This window comes from Seriola aureovittata, chromosome 22 (assembly GCF_021018895.1).
Source record: "Seriola aureovittata isolate HTS-2021-v1 ecotype China chromosome 22, ASM2101889v1, whole genome shotgun sequence".
NCBI lineage: Eukaryota > Metazoa > Chordata > Actinopteri > Carangiformes > Carangidae > Seriola > Seriola aureovittata.
In genome coordinates, this window is record NC_079385.1 from 9324917 (window position 1) to 9351322 (window position 26406).

A 26406-nucleotide genomic window follows, 5' to 3' on the forward strand; every position below is an offset into this window, starting at 1 on the left:
GAAATATTGCTGACATATCATTGGAAGGCTTGGAATACTATATTAAACAAACAATGCCATCCAATTTCTCGAAATGGTACACTGATCACCTTGTGCGTGGTCAGAATTGAATTTTTCTGAAATGTGATATTTGAACTGATTATATCTCAGTGAAGGCAGAGTGAAGGAAAGAGAGCCATTCATAAATCATTCCTTGACATTGCTGCTTCATTACCCCAAACTCACTTTCTCCCAGCCTCTCTGTGTCTCATCAAAACTCCATAATCCCTGTCAAAGCTGTTTGGATTGTAGGTTAAAAGTGATTCACAAACAGGGCGAGAGAGAAAGAGAGGATGGAGGGAAAGAGGGAGGGATGAAGAGGACTATAATCTCCTATGCATGGAACCCTGTTCCACACACTCTTATGATAATTACCTCTTGCTAGCTTTCACAGGCTCCATACCTTTTATAAAAAAAAAAAAAAAAAAAGTGCAGGGAGGGTGCAAATGGAACCAGCTTGTAATTATAATGCTCCAAGTACAGAGAATTGTGCCCTCTGAGAGCACATGGGAGAGCTGATCATTGGATTTTTGAGGCTGCCATTGAGCCCCCGTTTTCACCCGAAATGTCAGCTTGATGGATTTAAGTCAAGGTCAAATTTGAAAGCTCTGATTAAAAAACAGAGTGGTGTTATGGATCAAATGTTGGGAGAGCAAAAGCAGAACAGAGTGCAGCAGAGGAGAGTATAGCACTGTTTCTAAGTACTGCAACCTCAGACCATGTAAAATAGCTTTTGGTCAGCAGTAATCTCTGTCAAGCACAGGGGTTTGGATCAAGTGGGTGGAGGACAGGAACATATATCACCTAGAGCTGATCAACTCTCAGTGCACCACAAAAACAAAACCAAGCTAAGCAAGGCACTTCTAGTTATGATAGAAATTCTAAAGTGGCGAAACAGCTAAACATATTCAATGCAAATATTCTCAGAAATAGGCATCCACAATCCACTGGCTACTGTATTATCTTCCACTTTGACTGCAAAAGTAGTTAGAATGTAAAAAGTTGAAATTTCTATAGGACTGTAGATGTTTGACTAGTGTGTGATGGGCCCCAGACATTTGTGCCCCACCACACACGTTCCCCCAACCTATATACTGAAAGTCCTGGCAACCATGCAATATCTTAATAATCTGGAATACTACCCTGCCCCTGGTTTACTGCATGCTCAGATAATTTGATTAAACCAATATTCATTTCAAGAGATGTTCAATTCAAGCACAATATAAACTTCACAATTTAAAGGGTTTAAGAAATAGTTCAATATTTGGGATATTCGCTTTCCTGTCAAAAGTTAGATCGACCACTCATGTCTGTAGGCTAAAAATTAAGCAACAGCCAGAAGATGGTTAGCTAGCTCCATATTCACCAGATAGAGAGCACTACAACTTCTTACATGTAGGAGTAGAAAGCTGTAATTTACTAATAATTTAAACAATACTGAGCTGATTTAAGGCAATGTAACTTATTCATAGTTCAGCAAAGCTGATCCTGTATCTGAATCACTATAATGGAAGATCTGCTGTATCCCAAATCACCAGTCCTCTGTAGGGGTTTGGCAGAAGTGATGAAAAATCTCACAACAGTGGAATGACTTTCTAAGGCCATGCTAAGCCTTCCATGCCTAACCACTCATGCTGTTAAAAGCAAAACCTTCACACTGCACAAAGTGAGTTTGTATCACCTAATTAAGATTGTAATTCTTCCATTGCAATGATATGTAATGTGTAGTTAGCTTAAAAGCTATAGGTAGGCAAAAGTAAGCAAGTTGTCAGACTCTGGAGTGGGAAGCTGTAGTCCATAAAGCTAACACCATCTGATCTGGTGAGGTACATACATGGTACTAGAGGCGGATTATCTGAGAAACTCAGGGAACTTTGAGAAAAATTAATTAAAAAAGTAAAAGGAAGGAACCAACCCCAGAATGTGGGACTTGAAAGCAATCCTATTATAGTGACATTTCAAACCAGTGTGCTTATCCAGCACTGGCTTTGCTGGCTTTAAGTGATTCATCTCCCGGAGATAACGACAAACAAATGCTGCCTGGAGAGATGTCTGATGGTAGCTGTCCATGGTGCTGAATTTACCCTTGGCTGCTTTCTCTCTCTCTCCCTCCCTCCCTCGCTTCCCTCTGTTGTTGTCTGTCCGTCTGTGTCCATCTGCCCTGGGTCTGTGTGTAAGCACACGTTGCCAGTGTCACTCAAGACTGTCAAAGCAAGGCTGCCGCAACAACCTCTGCTGCACAGTGGCTATAATGTCTCAGTCAGGTGAAATATAGGCAATCTGTGTGTGCACAGTGTCAGTGGTAGCAGTCAATATGTCCTTTTTACTGTTTCAATATAAGCCTTAAAAGTCAACGAGCAGAAGACGTACAACAACATAGCCATGACCCATTCAGATAGGTGTCAACTCCATTCACACAAACATCAGCCCCTCCCTATCACACACATACATCAAACCTGCTATCTTCATAGGAATGTACTGTGGTGGCTGATGTGATTGTGTGTGTGGGAAGCTGCAGACTTTGCTGTTGTGGTGGTAAAAACACAAACGGATTGACAGCCCAACAGTGTGGCAATCTGGGAGATATATTGTTTCCATCCCTTCCAACAGGGAATATTTTCCCTTGCTCCAACCAAACCATATCTAGGAAATGAAGACCAAGGCCAGCATCAAAACAAAAACTGACAGAAATACATATTTGCATACTATAATGAAATGTATAGGCACACATACACCTGTATAGACACACTCAAAAACATAATTTAAATAACAAAAAATGTTTCTTCTCTTCATAGAGCTGTAAAATGAAATGTCGAAGCACTCGCAACATTTGAAACCTGAATTGATGGAATCTTGGCTTTAAAAAATCTCTACCATACACTGTTTTTTCTCCATGATTGCATTTGCATTTTTTCTTCTTTTATAATTGAATTTTACTTACTGTGCGAATACACATACGCCGTTGATTTTATCCACAGTAATTCATTAAAGGCTTTACCCTTTTATCTTCCATGGTTCTTAGGCAAAAGAGGTCCTTTGTTATTTCTCAGGAAATAATCCTTTGTATTCATGGCATGGATGAACAATCATAGCTAATGAAGTATTACTTCATAAGAAAGAAAAGAGGGATGATTTTAATTTAGAATGTGTCAACAGTTTTGGAGACATGTCAAAATGCTGCAGCAGCTTAGAAATTAACAGTGATCTTGCTGCTTTGGGAGAGCTTTTATTCTCTGTAACAGAAGAAGTTGTCATTTTACTATTTAAGACTTCTAACTCCATGTTCTGGTGCATTTCACAAGTGTCATAGAAAACATGGATCTCTCTTTGAATGTGGTGTCTATTTAAATCTATTACTGTTTCTATTAGTAATTCAATTTCATATTGCTCTAATAAGGACATTTTATGCCTTTATATAATATTAATTTCACACATTTAAGAGGGGCCCAAGGCTCACGACTGTTTCGCTGATTCTTACTGTGGGTTTCACAGTTTAGAATTCTAATTCTCGTTTTCCAGTGGGCTAATTTAATCCTAAATGTCCCTCTGGTATATCGACATCAATTAAAGATGGCTGAAAGGGCAGTGCTCTGTGTGTTGGGTTATATGCAAGTTATGCAGATTTTAACCTAAAACTGACCCTAATGCAGGATTGTTTTGTCAAATGCATGGTTCCAGTAATACTGCTTGAGGGGATCACATATTAAATTAGACATAACATTTTGTTTATAAATTGCACTGATTATATAACATGGATGAAAAATAGGGAAAGAAAGTACTTCTCTTTCATTAGGGTTTATCTGTGCCATTAACAAATATGTTAGATGTATCTCACCTGAAGTCAACTTCAAAACTCACATTAGAATTATATTACTTTCCTTAAATTATTTTCCATTATTCTTATATTAAAAAGTGGAATTACATTTAGTGATGGATATGTAGTTTTCCTCTTAAGGTAACCGTGACAAACATCTGTTAAATCACATCTGATAAAGATTTAAATTGATCCTGTTGACAGCTTTCAGTCTCAACTTTAGCATCTGAGCTAATGCCCCCTTAGCTAATGTTATAGTTCCACAAACTGACAGCACAAGCTACTGCTCAGTTATGAATGTCTGGATATCATGATGAAGATTATTAAAATATGACTGTGATGTACTTAATGTATATGGGATTCTCACATCATACAAATTCACACACACATATATACAAATATATGTATATATGTTAATGTTATTCATCTTCTGTTGTCAATTCTTCTGTTGTCCAATATTGTTAATATTTTAACATGAATTAGGTGAAGGCTTCAAATAAGCCCATTTAGGTTTTCTGCCTCTCCTTGCACAGTACATTATTTTTTGTTATTTCTGTGTATTTTGTTTTAATTGTGCAAATAAAGAAATAAACTATTGTTTAGGCTACCATCTGCTAGCTTTAACCATTGATCAGTACTCAACTGCTAACTAGCTGGTGCACCAACAGACTCATCCACTGTCTTTGTGAATGGAAAAAAAATCCTAATTAAATTTTTAAATATTATTTTTAATATTAGCCAACCTACAAAATAAACCTTCTCAGAGCATTTCAACATACTTGAATGGAACATTTAGTATTGGTGAGGAAACGGTCAGAAGATCTCATACAAACAATAAGCTCAGAGTGCCACTCTTTTGCTGCCATACTCTCTCCCCCCTCTAAGCCTTGCATATGCCTTACATACTCCCTTTCATGAATATCCTTTGCAATAAATTGAAAAAGGCCTTTTACTGAGAATGCTTTCCTCCCCAAGTCCCTTTAGGTAACATGAGAAATCAGCAAGAAGAATGAGCTCAATTCAATTATCTTCCTCTGTACTCAGGGGTGCCAAAGAGCCTTTAACAAATTGAAGATGGCTGAAGTTGATTCAGGTAAATGGACTGAATCTCACTCAAGTATTTAGAGGGGGAAAATAAAAGAAGGAAGACCATATCTTGCTGGTGTGAAGCTGATGATATAATTTACTACTGAAAAGGGATAAAGCTTGAGAGGCCACAACAGCTTTGCGCCAACAACCGCCGTCATCAGGGAAGCAGGAGTGAGCCCAGAGTTGAATTTGTTCCACTCACGAAGCTTTCCCTTCTTTATTCACAATGCAAGATGACAGCTTAGACGTTGGGCCTTGTCTTCTTCCAGCACTCTACCTCTGACTTAAATGTAGAACCAATGCATTTGCCATGGTGACTCACTTTGTAAAGGTTGGCTTCCCTGCTCAAAACTGTTGCATCTCAACCTAAAACAGAGGAACCATAGTTTTTCATTCAAAACCCAGAAGAGACACCCCCCCCCCACTAGTTGCATGCATCTTATCTAGCATGTGCCTGGCACTCTGTTTATTCTAGTCAGAGTAGTGACCTCATTAAAACGTGTGGGTGCTGTGAGCCGCAATAGATTTTGTAGGTGACAATACATCTTTTTCTGTTATATGCCAAATCCAAAATTAATTTTTAACTTCAATGATGCATTAGTGTATAGATGAATGTATGTAATCTACTATGCATGTATGCATAGACACATTAAAGGAAAAGCTGGATAAATAGATCAAGGGATAAAATTAATGTTTGATGTGTGCAGAGATAAGTAAAAAGAACAGAGAGGCAGTAGAGCAGCTAACACTCTCTCATGTCAGATCCAGTTTGTTGCTGGTGCCCTGTTCCTGTGGGGAGCAATTTGCTTGTTTTCCTCCAGGCTCCAGCAGCAGTGGCAATGCCAACACCTCCTCCAGCCCCCAAAATGAAGAGGCTTCTTCTGGGGAAATCACCTCTCAGTTTGGCCTCTCCACTCCTAGATCCCTCATCTCCTGCGCTGTAACCTCTGAAAGCACCCACCGTGCGGCCATTACCCAGGCGCTGGGGCTTTAAGCAGGAGAAGATGGATCTAGAGGCTGTCCCCAGCCAAAGCTCCACATATTCCTTCTCTGTATTCCACACCATTACTTGTCTAGCTGCCTGCCTAGCTTTCCTGCCTCTTCTTTCTCCCTCACTGCTTTTTTTTCTCTCTTTTGTTTTGTTAGCTACTACAGTACATAGCTGTAAAAAGATATAAATATCTGGAGGCGTGAGCCACATCCAATAAAGCAAACTGATGTGAAGGGCTGTGACAGGCGATCACACCATTTGAGGAGTGTGACGGCGATTTATTCGCTCAGTTAAGGTTGGTAAGGCCTTAAAGCAGTCCACTGGAACCAGAAGACAAATGGACATAGATCTTAGTAAACCATTGTTTAGGGTGCAAATGCTACAATGGTTCCATATTTACTGTGGCATTTGAACAGTTTGCCACTTCGTTTCATATTTTGGTACAACAATCAGTGGAATGTATGTCCAAGATTGTATCAGAACATGCCAGAAAAGCAGTTCAGGATGTAATTTGTGTTTGTTTACACACTGACAGTCAGTGCTAAATGAATTCCCAGCTGTCTCATACAAGATGACTTCTGTCACTAGCTCAAGTCACTTAGCTGCTAATGCTGTCAGATCCATTCCTCGCGCATAAATACACTGCTAATTGTACGAAGCCTTCTAAAACAAAGTGTTGATGCTGTGCTTTGATCTGCCACGTGGGGCTGTGTTTGGAGGACCCAGCAGGTGGCCTGAAAAAAAAAAAACCTGAAAAGGGAATTGCTGCCCTTCCTCCCTATCACACATTCAAACCTCTGTCTCTTATCTCCTGGCCCCCACAAAACAGCCGCTCTGTGTGTGCTCAAAGTGCGACACATCAAAACACACATTTAAAAAGGCGCGCCTCTGCTGTTTTCAGGCATCTTTAAAAAAAAAAAAAAAAAAACTCAAATGACTGCATTTCACGTTGCTATTGTGCTTTACACACATTTTTAAGTAAATACAAACTAAAAGATGCTGCAAGTTGGGGATGACAAGAGTTATGTTCATTGAATCAATTATTATAACTTTAGATTGATTTATTCATTTGTTCCGTTCTTATTGTAGGATAGCTTATACTGAGCGCCCATAGGTGACTGACAAGTGTTTCATATGCACATATCTCAGTGCATATTGGCTTTTTGCCCATCTCACATCAAGGCACATGTCATTGCTGGACATTGCTAGAATTTGAATCATGCATAAGTGGACCACTGGGAATGTTTGTAATTGCCAGAGTCCAGGATTATTCAGCAACCCACACAGAGAGTGGATCAATGAAACTATAGACTATAAATGAACAGGCAAAGAGACCTGCTGTTGATTGTACAGATTTCTATTGATTTTACACAGTGATAGACTATATATACAATATACCCATTATCTCATAAGCTGCCATTTATCAGTTATTATAAAGATACCACAATGGTTCTGTACCTGATGCTTATAGTGTTGGTAAAATAGCAGAATATATAAATGTAAATGTGTAAATTAAAGTGCACAAGCATGAAACAAAGAGCTGCAACTGACTAAAAAGCGTGAATGTAGTAAGAAAAAAAAAAAAGTAAGAGTTCAAAAGTGTTCCACACGAGGCTCAAACAAAAAGGCAAAATTGATCAAATTATTATAATTCTTCCAAACAAAAAAATGTGTCTCAAGAAGTATGTTTTCACAAGATATTTGTTATATAAAAAAAAAACAAACAAAAAAAAAAAAACACTGAGAAAAACAAGCATATAAAGCAACATTAAATCAAAACCTGCCATAAAGCTGCAGCACAGAATGTCAAAATGTTGTCTTTGGAAAAAATCTAAATGCAGAGCATCATAAGAGAAAGTGACGATGCTAACTTGCTGTGTTTGTTTAGCAGGCAATGTTCACTAGATTAGCATTAGAGACCAAAGTTATTAGGCTGCATCATTTGAGGATCAAGTGCCAAAATGTGTGTAAAGTCAGGAAATCACCACAGTCATAGGAATGTCTAAACTAAATTTAATGGCAATCAATCCAGCAGTTTTAGAGAGGTCTATACTAAAATCCAAAATGTCAACCTCATTGTGGCCCTGAAGGAAAAGCCAGGGGATTTCCAAAGTCAGTAGAATTCATCCTCTGAGGACATGAGTGTCTGTACAACATTTCATCTTAATCTATCCGGCAGTTGTTGAGATAGTTCAGTCTAGACCAAACTGGCCGACCAACTGACAGACTAACCAGCAAGCATGCTAAAAACCCATAGCATGAGAGCTGTGACATCCTGTAGGTCGAGTGCTTGGCAAACCTAAACTACTTTCATAAGCTGAGAGTGCAAGGGAAAGGCTTGATGTATTCCTGAACATGCAGACACATCGAGGAGGCTCAAAGCTGCAGACAAAAACACTAATGAAGGAAGTCAGGTGGAAAATGTAAGCACAATAGTACTAATTGACCTGACAGACACCTCCAGTGTGTCTCACTGGAGAAAACTGGTGCCATGGCCCTCTGCGTAGCTGTAGTGTTTGTGGCACTCCTCTTTTCCATTTGGCTGTCTGAGTGTTTCAAGTCCCCCACTTTTTTCTCTTTTCATTCCCTTTCTTCCTCGCACTCTCTACATATTGCTTGCTTCTCCCTTTGTGTCTTTTTCTTTTCCCTTCATCTGTCATTCAGTGCAGCCCCACTTTCTTTTTTAAACATATTCTCAGCACACACACATAGACACACACACACACACACATACACACACGTATATATGCTCATACATCGTTCCATTTCAGAGGTTACCACTCAGATCGAATCCCAGTAGTGCTGTCCCCAAAAAGCCTCCTCCATCAGCGTAACATAGTGCATCTAAGTGCTGGAGCGGATATCACAGTGTGTTGGTTGACCCTCTAAAGTGACAAAAAGCACAGCAGCAGCACATAAAAACAACATCAGCACTATGGGCCACATTGGAGCAACTCCTCAGCACACCGCAGCAAACCCAAGAGCAAAAAGCACAGAACAACTGTAACATAGGAGCTGTTGAAGATATCCTAATTGAACGGGATTCATGTGCAAGTTTACCACATCATGCTACATTTGCTCCCTCCATTTTTACATTGCATATTGTAGGATTCCTCCTTACCACACACAGTGGCACTGGGGGATTGTGTACTTCTGCATTTGCATCAGACACCTCTCGGGGCATAGGGGCAATGAGTTGGCAGTAATTGAGTTTGATTTAATGCAGTAATGTATGCAACACAGCTGTCGTGCTAAACAAGCTTGTGCATAAAAGTACCATCTATTTACCTCTGGCGTGAATGCGTTATTACAAATGCACTGCCTCATGCTCTCAATTAAAAGCCCCAGAGTGCAGGAGTCATTTGTTTTATTTAATTCTATATCATTACCTTCCAATATTTTCATAAATGAAGTTTTAGCTGCTGTAGCTACTTAATAAATGCATTAGAAAACATGCTGTGTGATTTTGGAGAACATACTGTACCAGAGCAAAAATTCATGTGAATGTAGATTTCTTTTTTTCTTTTTTTTTTTTTTTTTTTTTTTTTTTTAATGATAACTGGAAGTGTGCTTGATGATAACCATAATAACACAATCACCAGGGAAGACATGGTAAATAAAACAATTCTCATATTTTATTAAGGTTTTCAAAATGTACTCATCTGTTTTGTTCAAACATGTAAGTTTCACAAGAAAAAACAAACTCATCTGGGAGTCACAGCAACTTCTATCTTTTCTAAATGTAGGCCACCCTTAAATTAATTGATTAATTCATCACCGACAAGAAAATTCAAATTTTTATGAAAAGGAGCATGCTGTAGGTATTTGATTAAACCAGATATGGGGCAACTTGTCAACTAGAATAACATCATCCTTGGCCATCCAATAAGTCAAAGCCCATCTGTGTCTCTCCCCTGTGAGCTGCCATGTTAAAGAAAACATGTCTCCAACGCAGCACACTGTCATGTCAAGACAGATGCTAGCATCAGATGGAGAAATGGAGCAGTGTGAGTACCCACCCACACAAATGTGTGGATGCATTCACTTTACTATTTTATCTAGCAGACCACAGGCACATGAAAAAATCATGTGATGTCATGACTTGATGTTTAATTGGTGTGGTTGGTAACACATCATACTATGTTGACCTGACCTTAACATGACAGGACACTGCACTGGTATGACTGCATGCAACACTCAGCACACATGCTAAAAGCAGCCTGCATGCACACATCAGCACACCCACATAAATGCACGAACAGGCACAAAATGCGGTATGTATTTATCCAGGTGCTCTCTGTTGGGCAGCTAAATACCTGCTCAACCTTGTAAATCAATTCATAAACAGAATTTCATTTTCATATTTCACATTTCGATCAGTCAGGTGCCCCAAAGCACAAACAGCTCCCATCTAACTCACAAAACAGGTGCATAAATCACACCATGACCTTTAAGTGGCGGAACAAGCAGAGGACAAGCAGTAGCATTTTGTTGTCCCAGGGCGTAACTTCTCACTGTGTGTGAGTATGTGCATGGCTCATGTGTTTTTACTGGACCACACACACTACAGGGGTCAACTCTCTGCATAAAGTTTCATGGAAGCAATGAAGCGTGACTGTATACAGTCAAGCTGCATATGTTTTTTTGTTGACACCGCAAGTCTGTGTTTTCCGCTCCACAGTTCACTAGCTTCCCAAAGAGTCCAGACATGCTTATAGTCAGGTGGATGGAGGGAAAGTTTATGCTGGGAAGACATTACACAAGTAATGTACAATAGTGTGGCTAAAATTTGGCCTTTAAAAAGGAAGCCTATGCACATTTAAAAGAGGAAATAATACACTTTTCCTCTTCCAAATAGAGAGTTGAATTCATTCAACTTGAAATTGCAATAAACCCCAAAATCTAATTTTGACAACACAAAATTTCTGCTCAGTAGAAGTCATTATTTAACTTTAACTGAGATGTGCAGGGCAATTAATTTCATCCAGCCCTGACAATTACAAACCCCACTTTCATCACTACATTCAATAAGCAAGTGTTAAGGTCCACGAGGGAAAACACTCTGTAGTCTGTGACTCTTCACAACTTTATGTTCATACAAAAGCAAATGTCAAATGAGATCATACATATGACAGAAACCTTTTAAAAATCTGTTATGAATAACCTTGAGGCAGCAATGAAGGCCCTATTTTCTTAATGAGCCTCTAACTATGAGTGATGAGGACCCACATGGTCACACAATATGCAAAAGTTAGAACAGCGTTGATTACTTCAAATTAAATTTCTGTATGCATATTGGTCTCTTGGCGAGCAAGGTGATGCCATGTAATTCCATGCACCAATCGGAATTTAGCAATATTGTTTCCAGGCCACTGTCAATTATATCAACTCTAAATATTGTATGTCGTTTGTAGCATGAAATAAGCAACAATCACGGTCTGTCAGAAATATACTCAAGGTTGAGAAAACCCCAATCTTCATGTACTTTACATGTATGACTTTCCACCCATGTCTCGATTGAATTTTACTGAATTTTGTACATGTGAGTTGATTGCTCACAATGTAAACAGTTAATATGTCAAATGGCATTAGCGCAAATCTGCACATTTGCTTTTCCTTTTTTACGACAAAAACTTCCACTCCATGTCGACAGTAAATATATGGTTAAAATTACATATATGCCTATTAATTATTTCGGTCATTTGGAATGTTTTCACTTGATTAACAACTCTCTTCATTATCTGTCCAATCACTTGATCAAAGCCTTTGAGAAATCAAGAGTTTATGACAATGCAACATAATTGGGGTGACGGGATGACATAAGAGCTGCTGCTCATCCACAACACAGCAATGGAAATAACTAATTCTCCCCTGCTGATTATGTGAATACCACTAGATCCCAATCTCAAAACATCATTAATCATGTCCGTATGGTTTGACTGTGTGCTATTTCAATTTCCCTGTGAAGGGCTCATTTGAGAAGCAAAGCTAATCAATTGTGTCTCATTATCATGGCATAGATCTATGTCTGTGACATTGGACACAAAATATTGACAAAAGACTGATACTTGAACAATTCAGTGCAAATTTGAGTTCACCTGTCAATGACATTGATCATTAAGGTTTTATCAAGCAACAGCTAATTATTGATATAAGGCCAACTGCAACAGTTCTTGCCAAAAGCTGATATCAGCATGCTAACATGCTCACAACGACAACGCTAATATGCTAATGTTTAGCAGGTATCATTTATCATGTTCAAAATCTAACATTGCTGAGGTTAATGGGAATAGTATTAGTTTTAAACGGTATTTGGTCTTGAACAAAACTTTGAGTTCAAGTGAAGTACTGGAGCTTCAAAAAGCTAAGGGCTGCCACATTAGCATATGATAATGTGAATAACATGCAGCATTCCTGCTTTTCATCACACACACAAACACACACCATTGACATCGATGTTACTTATTATTTGTAATTAAAGAAACCTATTTTTCCTGGTATTGTCACCATCTCTGAACAGTCAGCCTATAATACATACAGTATGTGCAGTACATAAATCATCACAGTAACAGCTAAAACTGGCTGTTTAAATTAGTCAAGGAAATAAACAGCACATTGCACCAATGCTAATGAGACTTTCACCTCTTGCTTGTGCTGGTATTTTAATTATAAATTGTTGTGCAGCATGCTTTTAATGACTCGGTTTTAATAGAAAGCACAAATTAATTGTGTACATCTTGCTGCCATGCCACATTGAAATAGTCCTGGGAACTGGAATAATGAAGAATCAATGGAGCAACATATTGGATGTAGATGTTCATCAATATGGTTGTAACCAAAGATTGGGCTTGCTGCTTGTGGATTCATGTCATGGGCAAAGAGTTGAGGACCAGGATTTTTTTCATTTAGTGTGTGTACATTACGTGTGTGTAACTTAGAAGTGTGTGCAAGCAAGCCCTTTCCAAATTAATCACATCTTTAAGAATGCGTTTTTTTTACTTTTTCTGATGCATAATAAATGACACCATTTTTAATGAAGCCGGTGACCCATGGACCCATGAAAGAAAATAAATAAATAAATCAAAAGCTGTTCAAACAACTACCCTGCTATATATTATTAGTGAAAAGTGTTCTGTAGCTTCAAAGTCATGAAGAGAGCAGCGTCTAGACACTGGCTAAGTGAGATGGAAATTATTTGCATTTTCTGTCACTCGTCCTGGCAGAAGACACATTTGGGGCTTGTCTGCCAGACATGTCTAACCTGTTCCTGGGCTCCAATTGCTTTCTGTCCACTATCTCTTGTGAGGGACAGTGATCCCATATTTGAATTAACATGCACTTTGGATTGCCTTCTATGAAAATAACATGAGAGGCGAAGATGGGGAGACAGACTAATTTAAAAGCAGGCTGGAAAAAAGCAATTGGTGACACTGATGGAGGAAGCAGGAGTTGGAGTGGAGGGTGGGGAAAAGAAGAAAGGAGAAGGGGGTCCTTTGAAAAACATGCGGCTGGTGGGAGGAGATACATCTTTGTAGTGTGTATCCATATTTGAATCATGCAAAAACAGGAAAGGCTGCTTATCAAGGTGAGCCACCCCCCTGCTTCATATTTTTCTCCCTTCCAACAGACTGACAGATCATGTTAGGAGGCATCTGCTGGGTCTCATTTCGCACCACAACCTGAGCAGCGATTGGATTTTGTGCCATTTAAAGTCAGGAAGTGGTCAGACGGTGAGACAGTAGGGAGGTCTGTAACAGTGTAGTTGTTGCTATTTAGATATGTGATGTGACAGGCGTAAGAGAAAGAAGTGTTTTTACGTGTGAATCGAGCTGCTACTGGTCAGGACGTGACAACCTGTGCACTTAACTTATGGGCGTATTATCATGCTCCTGCTTGTGACAAGGTGTGTGTTGCCCATAGCTACAGCTGCAGGGGCATGTGGCATGATGGGAGCTGGCTGACAAGCAGTGGGTAACCAAGCGTCAGGAGCAAAACTGCAGCAGCCAGTCATATCAGCTCGCAGTCAAAAGCCAAGGTCCAATCGGAGGGGGGGCATTTACCCCACCCCCCCAAGCATACTGAAACCTGTCTGTGAAGTCCTTAGGAAAGCACAGATCTAAACAGTCATGCTGAATGTGGGAAAGCTGTCAGTTATACTGAGGAGCCACTTTCACTCCCATGACAAGCTCTCATTGAATTGCTTTGGACATGCTGCTCTGGTGATAAGATGCTAGATGACACCCTCATGATAAAATGAGGTGCTTTATTGATACCACCACGAAATAGGTGAAATCACACAAATCACACGGTGTGAAAATGCTTCACTTGAGGTATAAGTGTGACACACTATTTTCATTATTAACAGACTAAAACTGAACACTGATACTAGCTGCTACATAAAGTTAATATGTCATTTTGTTATGTGCTTCTATATCAAAGTGCTATATCAAGAGAAGTAAATCAAACGCAAAAGGTTTAAGTCAGCAACTGTATTATTTTGACAAATAGTTGTCCCAAAATAAAGGTTGTGGTTTGCATGTTTGCTGATGTGCTCGTAATCCTGTTTCATGCTCTCATGGAGAAGAGTTGCACCATCATCCCCAGGCATGACAATTCCACCTACAGTAGTATATCAGCAACCTCCGCAACACCAGTATGACTGATGTGTTTACGCATTCTCTCATCATATTTACCCCTCAGTATCCTCAGCACTGACTACTACAAACCACCAAGAACAATGGTGCATTATTTGAAACTGTGGGGGCAGCTCTGCTGCTGCAACATTTTTCTTCATATAGCAGCATATTGACTATGAACCTCTATCCAGGATGTGAAGAAATAACAATAATCTAGTTTGAGGAATGTGTGGCGCAGTTTCAAATAGTCAACTTACTTCTCCCATAGTGGGCCTAAATGCTCAAGAGGAGGGAGAAGGGGAGAATTCAATCACACCTACATACTCCCATCACGGTGAAATCGAGAAATAAGTGGCAGCCTGGTAGTCATCCCTTACTTCATGATAAGTGTGACTTTCAGTGCCACTTGATAGCCCAAAAATGTACAGCAGAGGGGTCAGCCTTCAGAGAGACAAAATGATTTAGGAGATATCAGTGACAGTCGAGGTGACGCTCTCCCTCCCTCTCTGCTGATGTATGCTGTTGCTCAGGAAGAAAGAGTGGAAGACAGAAAGAAGAGGAGATGGAGGTAGGATGAGATAAAGAAGTGAAAAAAAAAGCTGTCGGTTGATACTGCTGCAAATTTTCCCCTGGCCAGCTCTGACAGAAATAGATGAATTTTATCAAGAGCCTTGGCTTTGTATCTTCCATCTCATATATCTCTCCTAACAGAGGAAGGCCATCTTTGTACTGTCATAGAAAGGGAGTGTCACACTGCTCTTATTTTGAGCGTGGGTTGTCTTTGGTTTTAAATGTAGGGAGGGGGGTGAGGGACTGCATTTGAAGTCTTTTTGTTCAGTTTAAAAGAAAATTGTTGCCATTTAGTTTCCTCAGGTGTTTGGGTTGGCAGGATTGGAATAATTTCTGAACTCAAACTTGAATTATTCATTCTGGTGTAATGAAATAAAATTCATAATGGTACTGCAGCTATTGTGCATATTTTAAAATTTTTCAAAACAGGATAAAACTATTTTGGGGGGAAAAAATGGCATGTAAGTTTCAAGTCTTGGCGTGGGCAATGGCTAACAGTTGAAGGCTAGCTTCGCTGTCAACTTGGTGCACTACTGACTGCAGTATTTTAAACTGTATATACATTGAACTTTGATTGATGCTTTTTTTCAACAAGCCCATACAGCTTTAGTTATCAACTGTGATGCATTTAAGATGTGTGTCCCAACCTCACAATGCAAGCATTCAAAGTGGGACGTCAAAAAAAAGAGAGAAAAAAAAAAAAAAAAAAGTACAATCATCATGTCCTGTCCACTGCAGTACCGCAGCCATTGGTGCTTGATCCCCTTTCCTATTCAATACACACTGTAGCAGACTATCAAGTGTTGAATGCATTAGAGTATTTTTTGGTACCAGGACAGTCTATGCCCACGGTGCCCATTCTGGCTTATTTCTGTGTTTTCTTTTATAGACAACAATGAAGATTTATGGCAATTAAGTGCCTCAGTTTCACTTTTATTTTCATCTTCTGATCAAAGCATTGGTATGTGGAAGTACTGTATTGGCGCAGCACAACTTGCACATACTCAACCATTCTCTTTCTTCCACTCAGGAATCGTAGCCTTAAATTGTTGTACTCACAGCCTGCGACCTCTGACCCAGCCCCACATCTCCTGCCTCCCTCAGGACTCTCTTGGCACAGCTTCTCTTTGTGCTATATGCTCCTTCACATCCCAATGACAGGCCCCATAAACCACTGTTGAACAAGATAGCCCACCACTCAGCTCAGTGGAAGGCCTGTGGGATTGCCATCAGAGAACGAACAAGGGGACAAGGCGGGTCTTGTGTTGATCAATAATGTACTCTCTCCACCATCACTCTGTCACCTCCATTTCTGAGAAAACAACAGAATAAATAACAGAGCCTGGATTTGTTGCTTCCAATGATAGATAATGGGTGATAACGTCGCCTTGGCAACTGTTCTGCAGTGTACACGCACACCATATGGGTCTCCAGCACTAGCTCTTCTTACTCTAAGCCTGAATGTCTATTCCCTTATTGGCAGACTGTCACTGTAAACATCTTCCTATGGCTCAAACTGACAATAGAGTAAATAAAATGCTTTATTACTCCACTACAACCTTTTTAGGTTTGTGCACATTGACAAAAGACATGCCATGTGCTGCTGCTGTCAACATGAGAGATCATTTGCAGAAAAAATAAATTAATATCTGAGGCTTTGACAGGATAAATATAATACAAGTACTTTTCTACATTCAGGTTGATTTCTGCAGCTGTTCTCTGCATGAATCAGCCTGTCGCTCTGTCCACCATCTGCTTAACAGGTGACACCTGCGCACACACAGATAAACATTTCATGTGCTTTTAGAGGACAGACACATCATGTATATTTTAAAAGTCTAAATGCAGGTTATTTTTTCCTGGTTACAGCACTTTGTGGGAATGTTATCCATGTTTACAACTGAGACACAATGCACTTCACTGTAGTGAAAAATAACCTGCGAAAGGTCATCTAAAAGCACACATCTAAAAATAATTTTTGTGTTATATCCCGGTCACCTGTGCTGTCCTGGCTTTATCTGCCTTTTAGAGGTGTAAACAACTGCTGCTAACAGCGTGAATACAAAGACAGCACATTCAAAAGACAATGTCAAACAGACGTACATCGAGAGCAAATCAAAACGGACGAGCCAAAGCAGAACATTTAGCCTCCTGTGGCTCTGCCTGCCTCAGAGAAATCAGTCACGGCCAACTACAGTAATGCTTGAGGGACTGCCTGCTGTCAGCCTGAGATGAGCACTCAGAGAGTTTCTTCCACAGGTTCCATGTGTTCTGACTCGTTGTACCCAAAATGAGCTTTTAGCTGCCTGCCTGTCAGACAGAAAAGAGTAGACCAGAACAACCTGTTTAGAGCTGACAAAATGGGCCCAGGAGCAGGAGCGGAAAATCAAAATCTTTGTGGTTATTTATCATGAGATATGTAATCATTTCCCTTGCAAAGTAGTGTATTGCAAGTGCCTTCTAAAAAGATTCTATAGGACCATTACAGCAATAACTCATGAACACTTTCTGCCACTTGGTTAAGATTTGATTAAGTTTAGGCTTCTAAAACCACTTGGTTGTTGGAAAAGAATGTGGAAGTCAATTAGCACTGAACATGTCTGTTAGTTTGGAAGGTGTTTGGTCATTAACCAAAGGTATCAACTAACTGACCCGACATTGCCAAAACGGTTAGGACACAAAATGATCCCATGTTCTAAGAATCTATAAGAATCTTCGTGCACCCAATAGACATTTTTCCACAGCACACATTCTGACTTGTCATACCAGGAAAAGCTCAGGTGGAACCAATAATAGCATGAAAATTGATGATAGCGTCATTAATAAAGTGTTCCAAAAAGCAAATCTTGTAAGCCAGCATGTGCAATACCAAACCCTAGACCTGACTCAACTAAATGGAATGCATTCTTCATTGTTGCTATTAATTAGTGCCACGGGTGCTCAGCTCCGAGGCACTCCTCTCAGCTATTCTAGCTGAGAGGAGCTGAGAATAATAAACCACAGCTATTCTAGCTGTGGTTTATTATTCTTCCGCCAAATTTCGGCGCGTAACTCGTCCCGCAGCATTGAGAAAACCCCGGGAATATATACATCAAAACGTGCGTCTTGATCCCGCAAGGGGTGCTATGACTTTTGGTGTTAAAATTCCAATTTTTCCCAAAGTTATTCCCAAAAAACTGGGAATAAATAATGCATTAGAAATGCATTGGAATTTTCTTTAGAAACCCACCTTTTTTCTACAAAATTGCACCTTTTTTCTGAGTCACCCAGCTCTCTCATACCTGCACGTAGAAATGTGATTCAAACTATAAAACGGAGGAAAACTTCTGCTCTCTCAAAAAGACAGGAACTGTTTTTACATAACATGTAAACTTTTCAAACTGTGAGCACTCAAAGGAGGAGTGCAAATCACTTTTTCTTCAAAGTTAGAGTGAAAGCGTCAGTTGGCTAGAGTGCGTAAAGCAGTAAAAAATAACCTTTATTTTTATTTTTAACTCGAGCTCACGGCCAAACCGTAAAAAGGAGACAAATTGTACAAAAGGGACATAGACCATTATCGATTACTCTGGGTGCGTGACGGTGATCGGCGGCGGATACGCGCGGCGCATCGGGAGCGAGCACATGCGAGCCTGAAGACGGCAAAGGGTGCAGAGTGGAGAGAGAGAACGGAGGCTGCCAGTCAGAGACTAATTGATTTCACCGTTATTGTGTGCGTGCGTCCGTGAGACCTGTAAGTCGTATTATTTATGTTGCTAGTTCATTATCCTTGTTTTCATAAGTTGATAATTATAGACACCTAGCTTGGAGCTGCTTGCTAACTTAAAGCATATGGTTGTTAATTGGTCAGCTAGAAGTGGATGTGTGGCTACATATTTGTTCTGTATTTAAGTTAGTGAGTTTGCTGTTTATGCTAACTAGTTGTACTACATATACAGAAAGGTGTGTTTGTTACGAATATTAAAGGTGCATATGTCATATATGTTTGTGTGTGTAATGTGGGCCAGATAATATGTTTTTTTTCTTTCCTTTGGACAGAACCATTCACACAAAGCTGTGCCCATGTTCTGTACTGTTGCCTGAACCTATTAAACAGTCAAATCAAAGAAGAGTTGTCAGCATCTGTGTTTTGACAGACACACCTGGGGCGAAGATAGAAATCAGGATCAACAAACAACAATTAATACAGTCCTTTATTACAATCCTCATTAACATTGAGGTCCTTCGAGCCGGATTCTGACCTTCACTCCAGGATAAGGATGCAACAGTACAGCAGTGGAGCCCGTCCTAAGAGGGATAGACATCCACCACGTCATCTAGAGGATTACGAACTGGACTATCCAAGGGGTAAACCACAAATTACACCTTACTCAAGCACAGTACCATACGAACATGGGCATGAAGAGGATGAGTATCATCACCAAGAGGGAGCAGCCAAGATGACCTCCCTCACTTCTTCTAACCACTCACCTTATCGCCTCCAAGGCAAGAGAGACCAGGAAAAGCAGTATAGCTCCTTTGGCTTCTATCAGGAGCTGGAGGTGATAAGGGAGGAGAACACACGGCTTCGTGAAGCTCAGTTAGCCATTCATAGGGATTTCGGGCAGCTTCACTCACTCAGAAAGGACATGAGGTCGCTCGTTGACTCAGTACGCAGCCTCCAGGAAGCACAGGCAGCTACAGTAAGTAACGCCCCCATAAGGTCCCTCGATCTACAGCCAGGTTCAGGCGAGTGGCCTGACGACGTACCCCCACCGGCTCAAGCTCTGCCTTCAGCAGGGGAACAATGTGAAGAAGAGGAATGGCCAGAACCCCCACCACCATGGCCAGAGCCCGAGGAGCAACCACAGAGGAATAAAGTGGCAGACCTCCTGGACCAGGTGATGCACGAGCTCCAGGAAATCAGGTTCAATACCCCCTCCGTTGCTAAGACCCACAACAGACCAGCAGCAGTGAGTACTCCCCCTCCAGACAGGGGTCGTCTATACCAGGTGGGTCCGCTCCCTAAACAGCTGGGTTATGGAGATCCTCAGCAGCATCCTCCACAGTCCAGCTCCACGCCAATCAAGCACCAGCCAGGCCTGCAGGCTGATACACCAGCAGCACAATGGGCCCCACCTCAACCAGCGCTTCCACCGCAAGGTGCACCTGCACCTAAGCGAAGGCCGGCAGAGCCTTCCTACGGACAGTCCTACAGTGAACCCCCTCGAGCAGAGTCATCTTACAGGGGACCCCGGCCAACTGTACCGGACTTCAGCCAGCGAGACCCAAGTCAGTTCGCTCGATTGAAGATTGCTCTAGAGAACCTGTTACCAGCTGACGCAACAGAGCTCTTCAAATATCAGATCTTAACAGACCACCTAAAGCTGGAAGAAGCGTGCCTAGTGGCGGATTCATACCTCCATTCACCCACTCCGTATTCAGACACCATGGCTGCTCTGAATGAGAAGTTTGGGCAGCCGTACCAGGTCGCATTAAAGAGGATAGACAGTGTTATGACCTCACCTGATATCTGTCGCGGTGACACCGCCGCCTTTGAGAGGTTCGCCTTACGGGTTCAGTCGCTGGTGGGAATGCTGAAGACTCTGGGTCCAGCAGGTGAGATTGAGCTGCAATGTGGATCGCATGTAGCACGTCTGCTCAGTAAGCTGCCGCTGGAAATGAGGTCAGACTTTCGGCGCTGTATGTTTCGCAGTCCAGGAACCACGTACACACTCCAGGACTTCGCAGATTGGCTCCAGTATGAGACATGGTGTCAAGACTTTGATGGCAATTCACCTAACAAAGGACAGAAAGGAAACCAGGGACGGAGGTCAGAGGGTCGTTATGTACATCGTACGACGTCTGTCTTCCATGGGGCTAAGGATGCAGAGGGAAGGGGAATCAACTCCTCCGCCCCTTCAGATAAGAGGAGGCCTAAAGCAAAGGCATACTGTCCTTACTGTGACAATGAAGCACATTACCTCAATCAGTGCTCAGCCATCCAGAAGCTCACCAAAGCCCAGATCACTGAGTGGATACGGTCCAACAACAAATGCTGGCGCTGCGGAAGGTCCCATCAGGCTGCACAGTGTACCCTTAAGAAGCTCTGTGGACTCTGCCAGGGTAAGCACTTGCAAGTACTCCATGAAGTTAACAGCAGAGCGCCTAAGGAGGAGTCAAAAGAGACAAGTTGCCTTGTAAACACATCCACCGAGGTACTCTACCTAGATCGACCAACGGACTGCAACCGTGTGCTGCTAAAGGTGATTAAGGTGATCCTGCGTAACGGTAAGCGCACCCTGGATACTTATGCCATACTGGATGATGGGTCTGAGCGCACAATGCTCCTTTCCGCCGCTGCAGAGAAGCTGGGTCTAGAGGGGACACCAGAAGATCTCGCTCTTCGAACCATCCGTCAGGACGTCCAGATCCTCCGGGGGGCTGCTGTATCATTCAGTTTATCTCCCGCCTTACAGCCCAAGAAGAGATTCTGCATCAACAGAGCCTTTACAGCTACTCGCTTGGGTTTGTCTGACCATTCCTATCCAGTGGCTAGTCTTCAGAAAAGATACAGGCACCTAGCAGGTCTCCCCCTCCAGCAGTTTGAGAACGCCAGACCACTCATCCTTATTGGTGCGGATCACCCACATCTCATTACCCCCATTGAGCCAGTGAAGTTGGGTCCCCCAGGTGGACCAGTCGCCATTCGGACTAAATTGGGTTGGACGCTGCAGGGCCCGGCACGGTTAGTGGAGCAACAACTACGGCCGCAGCAGTGTCTCCTGACGTCCACAGTCCCTGCCAACACGGAGCTCCTCAGAAACGTCGAGAAGCTGTGGCAGCTTGATACACTGCCATATAGGAAGGAGAAAGTAGTGACCCGGTCTAGACAGGACCAAGAGGCGGTAAATCTACTTGAAACGAAGACCACACGTGTGGATGTGAACGGAGTAATGCGCTATGCCACACCACTTCTCCGTAAGAGGAACATGCCACACTTCCATGCCACCAAGGAGGCAGTCATGCCAAGCCTTCGGAGCACAGAGAGGAGATTGGCCAAGGATCCAGACAGGACCACAGCTTACAAAGCTGAGATACAGAAGCTGGTCGATGCAGGCGCAGTCCTCAAACTGGAGCCTGACGCACTCAGCCAAGAAGGGGAATCGTGGTACATCCCGCACCACATGGTGACCCACAATGGGAAAAATCGCATTGTGTTTAACTGCTCATATCAGTTAAAAGGCCTGAACCTCAACGAGTCTCTCCTGCCTGGACCGACGCTAGGTGCATCACTCCTGGGGGTGCTGCTTCGTTTCAGAGAACATCCTGTGGCCATCAGCAGTGACATTAAAGGGATGTTCCACCAGGTCCGCCTCTTACCAGAAGATAAGCCTCTACTGCGCTTTTTGTGGCGTGAAATGAGAAGAGACGACCCTCCAGATGTCTTTGAGTGGCAGGTATTACCATTCGGTACCACTTGTAGTCCCTGCTGCGCGATCTATGCTGTGCAGAAGCATGTTTGGGACCACAGTGAGCCTGGAGACAGTGTTCGGTCCTCAGTGGAGCGATGTTTTTACGTGGACAACTGCCTCCAGAGTCTACCGACAGTAGTGGAGGCCAGGGAACTCGTGGACAGGCTGAGGACCCTTCTAGCCACCGGTGGTTTTGAGCTACGCCAGTGGGCCAGCAACAACCCCAGCGTCGTTGGTCACCTGCCAAAGGATGCCCGATCAGATAGCCTGGAGCTCTGGCTCACCCAAGATAGTGTAGAGGTCCCTGAATCAACGCTCGGGCTCAGTTGGCACTTCCAGTCAGACAGCCTAGGGTACAAGCAGCGGCCAGTGGAGTGTGAGGTGCCGACCATGCGGAATGTGTATAAGGTTCTGGCAAGCCAGTATGACCCTCTTGGGTACATCTTGCCTTATACAACCAGAGCCAAGGTTCTGGTCCAGCGTCTCTGGGACAAAAACAGAGAATGGGATGATCCCCTCCTCCCCCAAGAGCTTCTAAATGCCTGGAATGAGTGGGTAGAGGAACTGCAAGTCCTACCATCCATCAGCCTGCCAAGGTGCTACACCCCTGAAGCAGTGGACAGTGCCAGCGTCACTCGTGAGGTCCACATATTCTGTGATGCCTCCGAGAAGGCATATGGGGCTGTGGCATACTTGCGGACAGAGGACAATCAGGGTAATACCTACCTGGCATTCCTCATGGCAAGATCGAGAGTGGCACCCAAACGTCTTCTGTCCATGCCAAGACTGGAGTTGTGTGCAGCGGTGGTAGGAGCGCAGATAGCCACAGTGATGCAGCAGGAGCTCACATTGAAGATCGGTGGGATCACTTTGTGGACTGATTCCACAACTGTGCTGATGTGGCTACAGTCCGATTCCTGCCGCTTTAAGGTTTTCGTTGGAACAAGGGTGGCTGAAATCCAGGAACTCACAGATCTCCGGACATGGCGCTATGTGGATTCAGCAAGGAATCCTGCAGATGATATCACAAGAGGAAAGACCCTGAGAGATCTTGCAGAACCCAATCGGTGGAGTCAGGGCCCACAGTTCCTCCTCCAAGCCCGGGATGAGTGGCCAGGAAACCCTCCCCTTCCTGCTCAGGAAGAGGTATCAGAACTCCGGAAGTCGACCTTCTGCGGAGTCACATCTACAGTTGGTGAGCCCCGAATCCAAGACGCCAGCAAGTGCAGCACATGGAGGGAGCTTGTAGAGATTACTGCAAAGGCGCTTCACGGGGCGGCAGATCAGTCCAGTAGTCCTACAGTGGCAGATTACCAGGAAGCAGAGACCCTCATCTTCCAACAAGCCCAACAGGACAGCTTCCCAGATGAGATGCGCCTCTTGAAAGCCGGTAAACCTGTTCTGTCAAGTAGCCGATTACTTACCTTGTCCCCAGAGTTCGACGAGTCAGATAAAGTCATCCGGGTTGGTGGGAGATTACGGAGATCGGCGGAGCTAGACTACGCTACCCTGCATCCTATCGTCCTGGACCCCAGCCACCCCGCCGTCAAACTGCTGATACAGGACTACGACAGCCGTTTGCATCACCCTGGACCGGAGCGAGTGTTCGCCGAAATTCGGCGTACTTTGTGGATCCTCAGGGGGCGGGAAGCTATCCGTCGCCACCAGCACACGTGTGCAGAGTGCCATCGGTGGAAGTCCAGACCTGTGGTCCCCAAGATGGCTGACCTACCAGCCGCTCGCCTTCGCCTCTTCAAGCCAGCCTTCTACTCCACGGGTATGGACTGCTTTGGGTCGTTCCAGGTGAAGGTAGGCCGTCGACTTGAAAAGAGGGGGGATAATCTTTAAGTGCCTCACCACGCAGGCCGTGCACTTAGATCTCCTCACCAACATTGATGCCGACTCCTTTTTGATGGCTCTGAGGAGGTTTATTGCCCGCCGAGGGACCCCAGCAGAGTTGTTCTCAGATCAAGGAACGAACTTCAGAGGAGGCGAGAAGGAGCTACGAGAGGCGTTTGCAGCACTGTCGCCTAAACTACAACAGAGCCTCGCCAAGGAGCAGATAGCCTTTCATTTCAACCCACCTGCGGCTCCTCACTTTGGAGGAGTGTGGGAGAGGGAGATTCGCTCGGTCAAACAGGCACTCTACACGACCGTGGGGGCTCAGGCACAGGCTGAGGAGGTACTTAGGACGGTGTTAATAGAAGTGGAGGGCCTTCTGAACTCTAAGCCATTGGGCTACGTATCGTCCAGCGTTGCTGATCCAGACCCTGTGACCCCAAGTCTCTTATTGATGGGGCGGCGAGATGGGTCTCTTCCTCAGGTAGTGTATCCAGCTACTGAGCTCTTAAGCAGACGCAGATGGAGACACTCTCAGATCTTGACAGACCATTTCTGGTCAAGTTTTATCAGGTACTACCTCCCTGGTATGCAAGCTCGCCAGAAGTGGCACACCATCCGAGTCAACCTCGCTGAGGACAAGGTAGTCATGCTGGTAGATCCCCAGTTACCGAGGGCACTCTGGCCTATTGGACGGGTAATCAAGGTGCATACCAGTGCAGACGGTCATGTGAGGTCCGCCGACGTGAAGATAAAGGACAAGGTCTACACCAGGCCTGTCGCCCGCCTGGTCGTCCTCCCAGCCATACCAGATGATAAGGATCAACCCACACTCTCCTAGGATGGTTAGCCCTTTGTTGGTGCAAACAGCTATCGCTGTCTGGGGGCGGCTGTACAAAAGGGACATAGACCATTATCGATTACTCTGGGTGCGTGACGGTGATCGGCGGCGGATACGCGCGGCGCATCGGGAGCGAGCACATGCGAGCCTGAAGACGGCAAAGGGTGCAGAGTGGAGAGAGAGAACGGAGGCTGCCAGTCAGAGACTAATTGATTTCACCGTTATTGTGTGCGTGCGTCCGTGAGACCTGTAAGTCGTATTATTTATGTTGCTAGTTCATTATCCTTGTTTTCATAAGTTGATAATTATAGACACCTAGCTTGGAGCTGCTTGCTAACTTAAAGCATATGGTTGTTAATTGGTCAGCTAGAAGTGGATGTGTGGCTACATATTTGTTCTGTATTTAAGTTAGTGAGTTTGCTGTTTATGCTAACTAGTTGTACTACATATACAGAAAGGTGTGTTTGTTACGAATATTAAAGGTGCATATGTCATATATGTTTGTGTGTGTAATGTGGGCCAGATAATATGTTTTTTTTCTTTCCTTTGGACAGAACCATTCACACAAAGCTGTGCCCATGTTCTGTACTGTTGCCTGAACCTATTAAACAGTCAAATCAAAGAAGAGTTGTCAGCATCTGTGTTTTGACAGACACACCTGGGGCGAAGATAGAAATCAGGATCAACAAACAACAATTAATACAGTCCTTTATTACAATCCTCATTAACACAAATAATTCTTTCTGAAAATGTAGACATAGTTGTTGGGATTCATAAAATGTAACTTTGACAGGCAGGTTCTGCACAAAATTTAAACGGGGGTGCCAAGTCCAGCAGCAATACCTGTCCCTCTCTCATTGACACCTAATGTAATTGTCTTTTTTTTTTCAAAAGAATCTCTCTCTGACTTCGCACGGAGTTTACTCACTCATTTTAAGGAATATCTGAATAAAATAGAGACTGTAGAAACTTCTGGCTTCAGTGCCTGGCACTGTCTTTTCAGTTTTTGAAAAGAAGTAACGGTTTTCTCATAATTTGCAGTTGTTTTGAAGCCATGTAGAAGCCAAATTCTGGGCAGATTTTCGCATTGCCATGGCAACGGCAGCTCCTGACCTGTGTGCGTGCGTGCGTGCGCC

General features: G+C 43.0%; 1 protein-coding gene across 1 annotated transcript; it reads left to right on the top strand.

Annotated features, from left to right (window-relative positions):
• Positions 1-24449: 24449 nt before the first annotated feature.
• Positions 24450-25985, top strand: LOC130163644 (uncharacterized). Its single transcript, XM_056367976.1, has 2 exons — positions 24450-25519; positions 25825-25985. Exon 1 carries the CDS (start codon positions 24503-24505, stop codon positions 25268-25270), a length of 768 nt encoding a protein of 255 aa, XP_056223951.1. The 5' UTR covers positions 24450-24502; the 3' UTR covers positions 25271-25519; positions 25825-25985.
• Positions 25986-26406: the final 421 nt, after the last annotated feature.